We start from the raw sequence: 15,467 nt of genomic DNA, 5'->3' as shown, positions 1-15,467 counted from the left end.
AAAGGGGCGGGTGCTCAAGCCCCTCTAGCCCCCCCCTCTGCACGTGCCTGGTGAGGAGTAATCCGAAGCGAACACAGTAGCCACCCTGCACAGCGCTACCATTCCAGCGCGGCACACAGACCCGCCGTGTTCCCCCACAGGAAACAAGCATCGAAGGCGTTTGGAAAGGGAGGGGGATGAGTGTGTGCATATCAGTGTATGTGTGTGTCTGTGTGTCCAGAGTTCAGCTGAGACAGTGTCCTTCGCCCTGCCAGGCTAAGTAAACAGTCTTCCAGCCAACCCAGGTGGCCTTGCATGGAATGGGAAGGAACAGACTCAACACAGTCGTTATCAGGGAGTTGTTGTTCGGCTCCAGCCTTGAGCCCACAGCTGGCGCCGGAGGGATAGCCGTATTATGATGGTGATTTTCTTTGTGATTTTCTTTTACTACAACTCATGAGAATTGTGAGCTGTTTTTTAGCAGTCCGACACTGGTCTCTTGATCTCCCTTTGGATAGCTGCCAGTCTCTCCATGATGTTGTTTACCTTCAATTCCGTGGTCTTGTCACTCTTTTGCTCACAGAGCAGATTCTGAGCCCTCACGACCGCAGCCAACTGATCCGTGATGTTTTCCAGCTTCCGCCCATAGGTGTTGAACAGAGCGGATTCTTCCCTGATGTGTCCCATCATCCGCTCAGAGGTATTATTCTGAGTATTCACTGCAGCCGCAAGTGCTTCCAAGCTCTTTACCATGCTGCCATCCATGAGCCCTTTCTGAGAAACTGCACCTTGTCCCATCGTTTCAATCCCAGCGGGCAGCCTTGAGGGGGTTTGAACAGCCGGATCCGCTGTCTTAATTCTCCGATAAGTCAGGGCCAAGCCAGCTCCAATCAGCAAGAACCCTGTTATCATGGTTCCGAATAGGTAGATATCTTCAGCGTCCTCGATCGACAGTCCCGCCAGGCACACGATCCTCTGCCACCCGTCCGTCGTGTATCCGGCAGGGAAAGTCCCTCCAGGGCACTCGGGCTCTCCCGAGCCCAGACTTCTCGTTGAGAAAAGGGTGTCAATAGCATTCAGAGACCAGTTGATCAAATCCATAATTCTCTTTAGGTTTTAGACACAGACTGTGAGAGAGTGTTCAAGGGAAGTGAAAAGAACACATGAGACGAGACAAGGACATAAGAAGCTAAGCAGGGAAGATAAGGGAGAGGAGAGGAGAAAAGTGCGACCGCCTTCGCTGAGAGCCAAAGTAGCAAGTAGTAGTGTGTTTCCGGTTTTATTGTGATCGCTGTTAGCTCTCTCGGCAAGTAGAAGGCTCTAGATTGAATTATCATGTACTCTATGTCCGGGGAGCAGTGGAGACTTTAACTGTGTTGTTGGTGCACCAGTTATTGTTTACAAACACTAGCAGACCTCCTCCGCGTTTCTCTTTGTTTCTCTCCGCTCTGAATGTAGCATGGCCCGCAAGCTCAATCACAGTGTCTGGGGTGAAAGAGCTCAGCCAAGTCTCTGTGAGTCCCAGTAATTGTCAGCGAAGGTGTGCAGGTTTTTCTGGTTTAAAACTGCAAGCAGTTCAGTTTTGCTATACTGCATATGTGCTCCTGCATGTCTGAGGAAAAGTGAAACAAAAATACACAAAATAAAAAGAAAGCCGCTAAGGTCACTGGCACCAAGTATTAAATCCAGTTCTTTGTATTCTTTACGGCAAAGAAAGACACGGCTCAAAGTGGTCTAACTCAAAAAATTATCTTTAATTTTACATTTTCCAGAAAATGGAGACTGAGCACACACAGAAACGCCAGCTCAAGTCTGGGGCATCAGGAGCCTGTCTCGCTATATATTTGCAGCACGTCACCCATAGTTTCGGTAAAAACAAACCCTTATATGGAACAAGTTCCTCTTTTTGTCTGGCTTCCTGTATTTATTAATATGCTTGTACAGCTCTACACTAAATTCCTGTTTCTCAGTCTGGCTGAGCACTTAGTTTGTGAGTCAAAAGTAGCCTTGCTTTACAAGCTTCATTATTAAAGTACATAAAACAATATAAACAGAAAATAAGCACTAAGAATATATATTTAAATCTCAACATTGCGCCGCCATCTTGAAACCACATCCAACACAGTGGAACAGCTTCTAAAAGTTTGACATCAAAGCAAATCTAATGTCTGTCAGATTCCTCAACAGGACCCTTTGTGGCAGTTTTTAAGTTTCATACACACTAAAGTGATACACAACTCTTTACATGTTTCTAAGAGTTTGATAACTAAGCTGTTACCAACATCCTGCACCATGTTCTTGTTCAACATGGGAAAAACACAAGACTAGTTTAAAATGCAGAGTGAAGCCTTTGCTGTTTATTAGATCAGCCACATGCATTATGATCCCTCAATACAATCAGATTCTGCTTGAACTGCATTCAAAAATATTGAGCCAATATTTTCAGCTTATATGGCTGAAACATTTTCACATGATGAGCTTCCAACAATGAGTGAAACAGTGAGAGCATGTGGAGAGTTTGGAAACATCCCATTGAGAAAGAGAAATCAAACATTTGGATTCATTTTCATGAGCTCAGACTTCTTGAAAATGCAGAGGAGCTGGTTGTGAACTGAGCTTCAGAGAAACACAGCATACTGATATTCACTGTGAAGCTTTGAGTGGAAAAAGACAGAAAAACAACATGAGGATCCTGTAATAATGGGAGCTTTAATGGGACAAAATGTGTTTGTGAGTGAAAGAGACAGACATGTACAGACTGAACTATCTGTTCAACAGTCAGAGTGTTTCTGTAACAGGAGACACTCTTTACACTCCACTCAGCACAGGGACACTGAGGCACCACGAGACCTGACCATAAACCCAGGATAAAGAGTTTGAGTGAATGTGGTGTTGAAGGTGTGGAGGTGGATCAGAGTGTCAGAGGAGACTCTGTAGAAGGACAGAGTGCCAGCAGGACAGTCCACATACACTGCTGCTCTGTTAGAGACAGAGGAGGAGGAGGAGGAGGAGGAGGAGGAGATGGATGTTGATCTGTTATTGTGCCAGACATGACGAGGACCATCATCAGAGCAGCTCAGACTCCAGGACTGATCATTGTATCCAAACCCACAGTCACTGTCTCCTTTCCTTCTGATGCTTCTGTAACTCACTGATATATAAACGACTCCTCTCCACTCGACCTCCCAGTAACAGCGACCAGTCAGACCATTTCTACACAGCAGCTGGTAACAAACATCAAATCTGTCTGGATGATCAGGATATGACTGAACCTCCTCCACACGTGCCACCTTCCTGTTGTTGTCAGACAGTTGGAGCTCTGTGTTCACTGTGTTTGTGTCGATTGTGAGTTGACAGGAATCTGATGGAGAGAACAAACACAATCCAGCTGCAGTTATTGATCCATCATCTGTTTATTGATTGACACTTTGATGATGACTCCTGACATGATGAAGATGGTTGAATGTGTGCTGCTTTGTTTTCATGAATCCCATTAAAAACACACTTACACTTCCTCAGACCTGGTCTCAACCATCGGACTCCAGCAGGCTCCACCCTGAAAGGAGGAGGGGGGTCAGAGCAGCACAGTCAGCATGCACACATGGACATTACATGGCTCTCAGACACACACTGTTACACACTGATAAAGGAACAGTCTAACATTTTCACAAATACACTTTAATCCATACATGGATCAAACTGCTGATGATTTGGACTGATCTTGGATCCGTCAGTACACCACTGTGTAGCCCTCTCAATCCACTGCTGTTGAAGACCGTTTTAAATATTTAATATATGTAGTACCAATTCTATCCAATAGAGGGCAGTGATGTCGCTATAGTTGTCCTTCACTGCGTTTGCGTACATAAGATTTTCTGGAGGAGGACAGACATTTGAACTGTCTGTCCTCCTCCAGAAAATCTTATGTACGCAAACACACCTGCGGACCACTTATGCGCACCCCTGGTTATAGGTGTTAAAGGTTTTTCAGTTACAGACTTATTGGGACTTTCTCACCATGCATCCCATTCTCCAGCTGTTTTTAACTTTTGTGTTTTTTTGTGTGTTGTGTTTTTACAGTTGCTGGATACTTCGACCAGCGTTTGGAAGGCAAATCCAGTGCAGTGTTTTTTCCAGAGACATATCGCTCCACCCAGGAGGACAGCAAAAGAGGATTCTACTAAACTTTGCAGATAAGCACTGGGCTTATGTACAAGCACATGCACTACCCGGGTAGATTGACAAAGTTTTTCTCTGAATTTCTTTTATAATCATTATTATTATTTATTCCTTTAACACCATATTTTCCTTTTCTTTCCTTCTTTTCCTTTCCTCACCAAATCAGAGTAGTTGGTGGAGGAAGAACTGTGACAAGAGAGAGAAAATGGACCAATATAGAAACTGAACTGAGGAGGGATTGTATTGGGCTTTGGTCACGGAAGTGTTTTTAACGTTCTGCATATCATTAGAGTTACTGATAAGACTATAATGTGTTGTGCTGTAATAAATGCCATAGAGTGTTCTCTATACAGGTTTATCCCTGTGCTGGTCTCCTCTGTCTTATAGTGGACACAAACTATTTTTTGCAGTGGCACAAATCATTTGTGTGCCTTCTTATTTGATGCAGAACACCTGATTGTTCTGTAAATAGATTGAAATTGGTATATAAAAAACGCCTGAGGCCTCAGTTGCATTTTAGGTAAGAAGTACCATGTCTTTATCCTGTTTTCCTTCTCTCACCCCAACCGGTCGCAGCAGATGGCCGCCCCTCCCTCCAAGAGTCCTGACAGGGACTAGAAAGAGAGAGCATATTTCTCCTGTTTTGGCTTCCCTTCATTGGCTTCCTGTTAAATCCAGAATTCCTCACATACAAGGTCTTAAATAATCAGGCCCCATCTTATCTTAATGACCTTGTAGTACCATATCACCCTATCAGAGCACTTCGCTCTCGCTCTGCAGGCCTACTTGTTGTTCCTAGAGTATTTAAAAGTAGAATGGGAGGCAGAGCCTTCAGTTTTCAGGCCCCTCTTCTGTGGAACCAGCTTCCAGTTTGGATTCAGGAGACAGACACTATCTCTACTTTTAAGATTAGGCTTAAAACTTTCCTTTTTGCTAAAGCATATAGTTAGGGCTGGACCAGGTGACCCTGAATCCTCCCTTAGTTATGCTGCAATAGATGTAGGCTGCCGGGGGATTCCCATGATGCATTGAGTTTTTCCTTTCCAGTCACCTTTCTCACTCACTATGTATTAACAGACCTCTCTGCATTGAATCATATCTGTTATTAACCTCTGTCTCTCTTCCACAGCATGTCTTTATCCTGTCTTCCTTCTCTCACCCCAACCAATCACAGCAGATGGCCCCGCCCCTCCCTGAGCCTGGTTCTGCCGGAGGTTTCTTCCTGTTAAAAGGGAGTTTTTCCTTCCCGCTCTCGCCAACGTGCTTGCTCATAGGGGGTCATATGATTGTTGGGTTTTTCTCTGTATCTACTGTACAATATAAAGCACCTTGAGGTGACTTTTTTTGTGATTTGGCGCTATATAAATAAAATTGAATTGAATTGAAAATTGAATTGAATATAACTTTGTTGTTTGCAAAACTTGTGCATAATTTTTAGAAATGTACAATTTCTATTTCCATTTCAAGTAATGAAAATGATTCATTAAACATGTTTGTGGTTTTTACAGTAAAAATATAACTATTTTAAGTTTTTTGTCTGAATTTAGATCAATTTTGCTAATTTAGTATGCCATTATTTTTAATTAAATTCATACCATGGGGAAACATGACAGATACTATTGCTCACTAAAAAGAGTTCTTTTTAAAATAGAAATTTCTGCTCCCTGATTTTTCATCTGTCTCTTTATGTATGTTCATGATCCAAGATATTCTGTATCACTTTTTAACAGTTTTTCTGTTTAATTCTATTTCTCTGGTGTTCTTCAATTTTAATGTTCATTTTAATTATTTATTCATTTTGTGTTCTATGTGTGCCATGTATTGGCTTTGCAAAGCACTCCATGACATTTTTCTGCAAAAAGTGCTATAAATAAAGTAAAAAATTAATAAACAAATCTAGCCAATAATTATTTTTTTCTTGATTTCGAAATATAGGCCAAAGGATAGGTCTTCTTAGTGCTAAGGTAGGTTAGATATGAGCTACTTTGTGCACTGGTGAGGAGTCATGTTGGAAAAGGAAGGGGCTATCTTTAAACTGTTCCTTCAATGTTGGGAGCACAAAATTGTCCAAAATGTCTTTGCATGCTGAAGCACTGAGAGTTCCTTTCACTGGAACTAAGAGGCGGCGCCCAGCTCCCGAAGAACATAACCCCCCACCCACCAACCAAACTTAACACTGTGCACTACACCTCAGCATTCATTGGGACAACTCTGTGAGTTTAAGTGGACTACTACTTCATGGCTGAGGTCCTATTATTACCAGTCACCTCCGCTCTATTGCAATTCCAATGACAGCTGACTTTTTAATATTTCTTAGTGTGGAAATTGTACAGCTGAACTTGTATCCATACCACACTGGGATTCACTGAACTCCTGAGACCAACCACAAATGTTAGTAGAAGTAGTCTTCATGCCTAGATGCTTGATGTTATCTACCTGTGACCATGACAGTGATTATGACACCTGAATTTACTGATTTGGAGGGGTAATTAAATGCTTTTCACAATATTGTTTATGTTCTGGACCTGTGGCTATAAAGGGAGTGCAGAATTATTAGGCAAATGAGTATTTTGTCCACATCATCCTCTTCATGCATGTTGTCTTACTCCAAGCTGTATAGGCTCGAAAGCCTACTACCAATTAAGCATATTAGGTGATGTGCATCTCTGTAATGAGAAGGGGTGTGGTCTAATGACATCAACACCCTATATCAGGTGTGCATAATTATTAGGCAACGTCCTTTCCTTTGGCAAAATGGGTCAAAAGAAGGACTTGACAGGCTCAGAAAAGTCAAAAATAGTGAGCTATCTTGCAGAGGGATGCAGCAGTCTCAAAATTGCAAAGCTTCTGAAGCGTGATCATCGAACAATCAAGCATTTCATTCAAAATAGTCAACAGGGTCGCAAGAAGCGTGTGGAAAAACCAAGGCGCAAAATAACTGCCCATGAACTGAGAAAAGTCAAGCGTGCAGCTGCCAAGATGCCACTTGCCACCAGTTTGGCCATATTTCAGAGCTGCAACATCACTGGAGTGCCCAAAAGCACAAGGTGTGCAATACTCAGAGACATGGCCAAGGTAAGAAAGGCTGAAAGACGACCACCACTGAACAAGACACACAAGCTGAAACGTCAAGACTGGGCCAAGAAATATCTCAAGACTGATTTTTCTAAGGTTTTATGGACTGATGACATGAGAGTGAGTCTTGATGGGCCAGATGGATGGGCCCGTGGCTGGATTGGTAAAGGGCAGAGAGCTCCAGTCCCACTCAGACGCCAGCAAGGTGGAGGTGGAGTACTGGTTTGGGCTGGTATCATCAAAGATGAGCTTGTGGGGCCTTTTCGGGTTGAGGATGGAGTCAAGCTCAACTCCCAGTCCTACTGCCAGTTTCTGGAAGACACCTTCTTCAAGCAGTGGTACAGGAAGAAGTCTGCATCCTTCAAGAAAAACATGATTTTCATGCAGGACAATGCTCCATCACACGCGTCCAAGTACTCCAAAGCGTGGCTGCAAGAAAGGGTATAAAAGAAGAAAAACTAATGACATGGCCTCCTTGTTCACCTGATCTGAACCCCATTGAGAACCTGTGGTCCATCATCAAATGTGAGATTTACAAGGAGGGAAAACAGTACACCTCTCTGAACAGTGTCTGGGAGGCTGTGGTTGCTGCTGCACGCAATGTTGATGGTGAGCAGATCAAAACACTGACAGAATCCATGGATGGCAGGCTTTTGAGTGTCCTTGCAAAGAAAGGTGGCTATATTGGTCGCTGATTTGTTTTTGTTTTGTTTTTGAATGTCAGAAATGTATATTTGTGAATGTGGAGATGTTATATTGGTTTCACTGGTAAAAATAAATAATTGAAATGGGTATATATTTGTTTTTTGTTAAGTTGCCTAATAATTCTGCACAGTAATAGTCACCTGCACACACAGATATCCCCCTAAAATAGCTAAAACTAAAAACAAACTAAAAACTACTTCCAAAAACATTCAGCTTTGATATTAATGAGTTTTTTGGGTTCATTGAGAACATGGTTGTTGTTCAATAATAACATTATTCCTCAAAAATACAACTCGCCTAATAATTCTGCACTCCCTGTATAGAGATTTATATGAATCAAAGTCAAAGTGAAAAAACATTTAAAATCAGTGTACATGTACGATGGTGGCAAAAGGCAATTTTGTGTACTTTTTTTGTGTACTCATCGATAAATAACTCATAAATATTCAATTTGAATTTAATTGTATTTATATAGTGCCAAATCACACCAACAGTATCTTCAAGGCCCTTTTTAGTGTAAGGTAAAGACTCCAAATAATCATATTACCTCCTATAAGCAAGCACTTTGGTCACAATGGAGAAGAAAGAAATAACCAACTTTTAACAGGAAGAAACCTCTGGCAGATCCAGAGAAAGGCAGCTATCTGCCACAACCAGTAATGGTGAGGGGAGGAAGACAGATCAAAAGGCAGACAGTGGAAGAGAGCCAGAGAATAATAAGACCTCATGATTAAATGCAGAAAGGTGTATAAACACAATGAGTGAAAGAGGTGAAAGAAGGAGAAACAGTTCAACAGATAGAAGTTTCCTGTGCGATTGTTTATGTCACTTCTACATTAAATAAACATCAATTAAAGAATTAAATTATTTAAAGGAAATGTTTCCAGCTCTTCCTCCTCTATCAGACATCCTCTCCATACCTGAGAGTGTCCAGTCTCCAGCCTGGATCCTTCAGTCCAGCCAAGAGCAGCTTCATTCCTGAGTCTCCTGGATGATTGTAGCTCAGGTCCAGCTCTCTCAGATGGGAAGGGTTGGAGCTCAGAGCTGAGGCCAGAAAAGTACAGCCTTCCTCTGTGATCAGACAGCCTGACAGACTGCAGACACACAAAACAACAACAAAAAAAGATTTTGACCAGGTTTTCCCCAGAGACTCTTAATTATATAGGAAGCCAATGTTAGTTTCAAATTTGTTTCCATGCCAGCTGCTCTGGCCCCAGAAATACTGTAGAAACTGGAATGTCTACATTCATTTCTGAGGACAGATTGAGTAACCAGATTTTTTTTATTTATTATATTTTTTTCTGCTTGGCAGGTGTGTCACAGAACAGGGACAATTGAATTGTTTGGTGGTTTATCAGAAGTTTCTGTTTTAGGCTACACGTCCTACTTTTTCGGGAATATTTTCAGGACAGTAAAGTACCTTCAGTGTTGAGAGACACAGATGAACAAAAAAACATTTGACACTGAGCAGGAAAGCGGTGGTGACACAGTTCAAGAACCACAGACCATACTGCTAGTGACATACTAAGAATTTAATTTGCAGGTGATTCAAGAGAAAGTGTGCTCTGAAAAGCACATGTAGATTACAGTATAAAATAAGTCACTATGTAAAAGTTTGAAATCAACTGAGCTGAAAGGTTTAAGCTATACAAAAGACCACTGTGTGTTGTAACAGGAAGTGATACAATAACACAGTGAGAGCCAAAGTTTACAGCACGTAACTTATTAAAGCTTCCCCACCATAACAAAACATCTGTGGGAAAGCTGTAATTGTGTACTCTATTGATCGATCCATTTTCGTAACTGCTTTTCGAATCAAGATGACATGGTAACAGTAGTCTTTCCCAGGTATTATTTGGCAGGGGTGCACCTCAAAATCTCCCCGCTGTATCAAAGGACTTACACAGTAAGACATTAATTCATGCCACCATTTACACCTACAGCCAATTTCCAATCATCACATGACAAGAGTAGCTGGAGAGAATCCACACAGGAACAGGGAGAACATGCAAAATGGCTTTGTGGCACCAATGCACCTGAGGTAAATACATTTTGATTCTCAAGTGGGGACAAAAGAGATGAAAGGAGTAACCAATATATATGCTTGGATTCCTGCATAAACTGACACATAGCAATTAACCATAACCAATGGCCTATGTATCATAAACAGATAAACCGGACTAAATTCTGCAGCAGACAGTAGAGCACTTTTTCTGTTTCAACTTCACTGCCACAGGATCAGATATAGAAAATGTTTCCTTTATTATATTTAGTGCCTTCCTTTTTGCATTTTTTTTTTTACCTTTCAGAGCAATTTGTTTGTGTTACTGAATGTATCTGAATGAGTATATATTCAAAAACAGACCCCAAAATTTTTTATCCATTCTTAAAACTGATAGGTACTGTTGATTTTTTTCACTGCCTTGAGGTTTTGTCAACACACAGGTCATGTTTTTATTTTCCATATTAAAAACATCAGGTTTACATGTAATGGAATGTGCAATAGAAACAAAATTGCCACTGCCATTTTATTAATTCCTTTTCTTTATTTAGGTTTACAAAGTTACTTATGTATTATTTATTTAATTTTTTTTTTCAATTTAAGGAAGTCAAAACGGATGAATGAAGAGCTGTTTAAAATTCTCATCATTTATTCAATCAGAAATGATGAATTTTTACCAGGGTGTAAGTATTACCATACATAACTCAAACTTCAATATAAACATACTTTCTAAAAACCTACAGAATACAGAAAAGGAATCATACTGGAAAGTTTTGTTGATGGAAGTAAATAGTTTTGACTTATTGGACAAGATAAAAGTATAATTTGGAGAAACCATGCTATGTACTTCCTTTTAGCCTTTGCTGTTATCTCACAGTGTACCTTGACTTCTCTTTTAAACTAGCTCTTCCCATTAAATCAAAGGTCCATTATCTTCTGCTAGTCCTTTTCAGAGGTCGCGGGGGGCGCTGGAGCCTATCCCAGCTGCCATAGGGCGAGAGGCGGGGTACACCCTGGACAGCTCACCAGTCTCTCACAGAGCTAACACACAGAGACAAACAACCATTCTGTCATTGTCTTGGGTCATTTGACCCAGCGTTCTGTATTTGTTATTATTATTACTAGTACCCTGGTTGTGGTTTTCTAGTTCTTTGGTTTTGGGTTCTGTTCTTCCTCGGTTTAGTGTTTAGTCATCCCTGCCCTTGTGTTCCCTCTGTTCTGTCAATGTTGTGTTTCTGAGTTCCGTCAGTGTATATTTCTGTTTTATTGTGAAGGTCCGTGTCTTATGTCAGTGTATTCAGTTTGTGTACTCCCTGTCTCGTCATGTCAATTAGGTTCAGCCGTGCTTCCCTCTTATTTGCCCTTCCGCGTCTCCCTCTGTGTGTATTTATAGTGTGTGTCCTCTTGTGCTCGTCACTGGTCCGTCTGTGTTTCCTCAGTACGTGTAAGGTTTCAGGTCTGTTTTGTTAGCTTCGCCAGTCTAGGTAATCCTTAGTTTCTGTTCATGCCCTCTCCGCCTGCGTTTATACTCTGCCTCCTGAATAAAGCTCACTCACATTTCAGCTGTGCCTGCATTTTGGGTCCTCTTGCACAACCTCCACACGTCTGCCACTGCAGCTATGACACAATATACATTTTGTAATTATCCTTATAATTACAAAATGTTTTATGTAAGATTTATGTTTTGTAATTTAAATCTGACATCACCAAAGTGTTTTGGAATTTGAATAATGTATTTTGTAACTGCAGTACACATAATACTAATTTTAAACAATTTTGTCCAGGTTCCTTGCTACCGGGGACTCCGTCAGGACCATCGCATTCAGTTTTCGAGTTGGTGTGTCCACGGTGTGCCAGATTATCCCCCAGGTAGCGACAGCCATCTGGGACTGTCTAGTGGATGATTTCATGGCTGTGCCTTCACCGGTCTTTTTACTCTCTTAAGTAACTTGTCTTCACTATGTTCCTATATACAGTGTGATGCAAAAGTTTGGGCAACCTTGTTAATAGTCATCATTTTCCTGTATGAATCGCTGTTACAATGAAAAATGTCACTTGCATATATCATATAGGAGACACACTCATTGATATACACTAAATATTTATTTCATTTCTCTTTTTTTTGTGTTGCCAATTTATGCACCTGCTTGATTTGGTTTACACAGTTATTGCACACTTTCTGTAAATCCAGTGAACTGCATTTCACTTCTCAAATATCACTGTGTGTCTCCTGTATGATGTATTTAACTGACAATTTTTATTGTGACAACCAACGATTTGTACAGGAAAATAATTACTTTTCACAATGTTGCCCAAACTTTTGCATCCCACTGTATTGGTATATTTTTTCATTAGTATAATATGAAATAAATTCTACTTGTGTCAAGTTGTGTGTCAACATTTGCTGTGTAGTAGAACACAGACATAAGTCATTACAAATGTTTATTGGAAAAAATATATAGATTCACTAACAAAAACATTAAACGTAAATAATAATAATATAATTTAACTATTTACAGAGAGACAGGAATAAAAAGGACCCAGCTTGGAGTGGAAGAGCCTCAGGGAGAAGGAGGAGAAAAATAACATTGTTTCTGCCCTGGAGAGCTGCTGCCTCATCAGAAAACTACTGATCATTAGGGTCCAATGTTTCCAAATTTAGCACAGCTGTGCTGTTTTCAAAAACTGATTTATAAATTTGAAATTTCACGAATTCTCCATCTGAGGCGGCATGCTCTCCAGAGCAGGAACAAGGCTGAGGAGAAAATGCTCCTTTGGAGACTGGCGTGGCCTCTTTAGGGACTCCAGGATGGCCAGCTCCACCGCCGATGGACCGTCCTGGGACCCGTCCCTCGCCCGCCTTCGAGCTGTCCTCCTCTGTGGGCCTGTAAAACACAGCACAAAACAACACAAAGTAATGAGAAGGCTGCTACTAGATTTTTATTTTCAAAATTGAAAAAAAAAAACAAAAAAAAAAACGGGATATAAACAGATTGGTTGTAGATATTTAGTAAAGGTGATCACAAGGGAATCCAAGCAAGTAGAAAGCTATCAGTGCTGCTGTACGTACCTGTGGGTGCAGCAGCAGGAGCTGAGGGACCAGGGACTGGGGAGCCAGGAGAAGCAACAGGGGATGCTCTGCTGCATAATCAGTTACTCTATCAAGACAATATTAAATGTTAACAAGTTGAAGACAATAGTCATAGAGAAATTATATCCAGTGGTCTCTCATTTATTGCAGCACATGAACAGTAGTCACAGTTCTCACAAGTTGATTCTCAAAGTGCAAACCTTTGTCGATTTTAAAACGTAAAAGTATTATACCGCGCTTTTTCTCCGTCTGCGGCGCCACTTTTGTGCGCCTTTTTCCCTCGCGGTGCAGGTGTGTATTTCCGAATGAGGGTCATAGTTATGAGTGTCTTTGTGCTGTTTTTTTTCTATTGGACGTGATGGTTATCAAAACCAAACATGATAAGTTTGGCAAGCACAGGAGACACGACACGGAGGAGATTTGTCAATTGGGTTGCAGAATGCAATGCGCATTGTTGAAAGCTGTACGGTGCAATAAAAAAAATAAAAAATAAAAATCAGCGAAAAGGCGAGGCGGTGACGGATGAACAGCGGGACCACTGTGTGCTGTTTATTAATAAACACAATATATTCCTGTATGACAACACGCATAAATTAACTGCCTACATTAATTCATTGTAAATATACCTTCTGACAAACTCCCCTGCTGCCTCTTCGGGCTGTCCCTGGTTGGGGGGGGGGGGGGGGGGGGGGGGGGAGTTCTCCACGGTCCGCACCATATTGCAAGTTGTCTCCTGCGGGGTGAGGAAGTGGTCCAGAAACCCCATGACCGCGAAGAACTTCCATCTCCTCCCCGAACCTGCTGCAGACCCACTCCTCTTCTCCTTCTCCATCCTCTTCTCCTTATTATACGTGTCCCTGAGGCTCTTCCACTTTCTCCTGCAGATGTCCTCTGAATAAACGCATTATCTTGTTAGCGGAAAGGTATTTGTACATCAGTGGGAAAATAGCGGGACAGTACGCGGGCTTGCTAGCTTTTGCGCGGCTTCATCGGGTCAGTCTGAAAATTAAAAAGAAGAATGAATGAACTTACCAGGTTGCCCGATCTCCTCACTTATGTGCCTCCAAGCTCGGTCCTTTTTATTCCTGTCTCGGTAGAAGTAGCAGCTAGCATCATATAGCTCTGGATGATTAGCCACGGCACTGATGAGCTTTTCCTCCAAACTGAATGAAGAATGAAGGGCTTTGGCTGGATCTGCCCCTTTGACCTAGGTCAGAGCCACGTCACCAGGCTCCTGATTGGTTGTCGCGGCGCGATTTGACGCTGGAGTTCAGATTTTTCCAACTCGAGCGGTAGACGCGAAACGCACGTATGCACAAAGTGCAACACAAAAACTGACGAGCGTGGTTTTTTTCGCGAGTCAAACGCGGCAGATGCGGTACACTGACGCGTGTGTCACGCGTTTTCGCGACACAAATCTGCTTCCGAATTTTCGCGGGACCCACAAACGCGTGTCATCGTACTTTTCCATTGACTTTACATGTAAACCTGACGCTCTTGCCACCCCTATTGCGTTCGGTGTGAACACACCGTTACATTCACACCTGTGGGCAATGTAGAATGATCAGTTAACCTGACCCCACTAATTGCATGTCTTTGGACTGTTGGGAGGAAGCCAGAGTATCCGCAGAGAACCCTCGCAAAACAGGCAGAACATTCAAACTCCACACAGAAAGGACAAAGCAAGGTGGTGGAATTGAACTCAGGACCTACTAAGTACTGTGCCACTGTGCTGCCGTAAATAAAAGGTTTGAGTACATTTGCTGCAATCCTGTATGAAGCAGTTTGTATCAATGAAAAGAAATGCATATGTTATGAATCCAAAATATCTGAAATCTCTCAACAGACCAGTCCTCAAATAGCAGCATATACATGCAGGATTGTGCTTGATGACTTTTTTTAATGGATATAAAAAGGAATAAATAAAAGTAGTAATTCAGAATAAAAGATCAATTTAGAATAGAATGTTTTTGTTTGATCAATAGTATAATCCAGATTATGAATATAAATGAATGAAAAAAAGCTTTCATGCTGACCTGATAGTTTCCAGGGGACATTTTGGACTCTTCAATCCAGCAGACAACAGCTTTACTCCTGAGTCTTGCAGGTCATTGTTACTCAGGTCCAGTTCTCTCAGTTTAAAAGATTTAGAGATGAAAACTGAGCACAGAGCATCACAGCTTCTTCTTGTGATGTTACAGGAAGACAGTCTGAAAATTAATTACATTTGTGATCAAATTGAATCAGTCATTTTCAACTTACCATAATAAAAAATATAATTCAATGTCTACTTCATAAATAAAAATACAACTTATAATTCAAACAAGGAAAAAAAGAAAAAAAAGAATTTGGTTTGAAACAGCAGTTACACCTCTGTATCTGTGAAACAAGTTGGGAGCTAGTACTTCTAGTCATTATAGATCAATACCCAATTAC

The 15,467-nt window shown here is 41.4% G+C and overlaps 3 protein-coding genes across 3 annotated transcripts in view; all 3 read right to left on the bottom strand.

The window, feature by feature from the left end:
* Positions 1-456: 456 nt before the first annotated feature.
* Positions 457-1,080, bottom strand: LOC146578030 (uncharacterized). Its single transcript, XM_085267749.1, has one exon. The coding sequence runs from the start codon at positions 1,078-1,080 to the stop codon at positions 457-459; it is 624 nt and encodes a 207-aa protein (XP_085123875.1).
* Positions 1,081-1,771: 691 nt separating this feature from the next.
* LOC146578028 (protein NLRC3-like) overlaps positions 1,772-15,467 on the bottom strand; it is a 32,785-nt gene continuing 19,089 nt past the window's right edge. Inside the window, exons 7-10 of the mRNA XM_085256235.1 lie at positions 15,068-15,241; positions 8,859-9,032; positions 3,489-3,535; positions 1,772-3,340 (exon numbers count right to left, since the gene is read on the bottom strand). Of these exons, the coding sequence (XP_085112361.1) occupies positions 2,799-3,340; positions 3,489-3,535; positions 8,859-9,032; positions 15,068-15,241 (937 nt within the window). The 3' untranslated portion in view covers positions 1,772-2,798. The remainder of the gene's footprint in view (positions 3,341-3,488; positions 3,536-8,858; positions 9,033-15,067; positions 15,242-15,467) is intronic.
* On the bottom strand, positions 12,469-14,905 carry LOC146578029 (uncharacterized). The gene is made up of 5 exons (XM_085249800.1): positions 14,880-14,905; positions 14,064-14,194; positions 13,637-13,922; positions 13,011-13,078; positions 12,469-12,825 (listed from the first exon to the last, which is right to left on the bottom strand). Exons 1-5 carry the CDS (start codon positions 14,903-14,905, stop codon positions 12,647-12,649), a joined length of 690 nt encoding a protein of 229 aa, XP_085105926.1. The 3' UTR covers positions 12,469-12,646.

Source organism: Mchenga conophoros, linkage group LG3 (genome assembly GCF_057382185.1).
Source record: "Mchenga conophoros isolate Kocher_MC1m ecotype Shallow Benthic linkage group LG3, M_conophoros_male_GT1.1, whole genome shotgun sequence".
In the NCBI taxonomy this organism is placed as follows: Eukaryota; Metazoa; Chordata; class Actinopteri; order Cichliformes; family Cichlidae; genus Mchenga; species Mchenga conophoros.
This window is presented reverse-complemented; position numbering and strand designations above follow the sequence as displayed.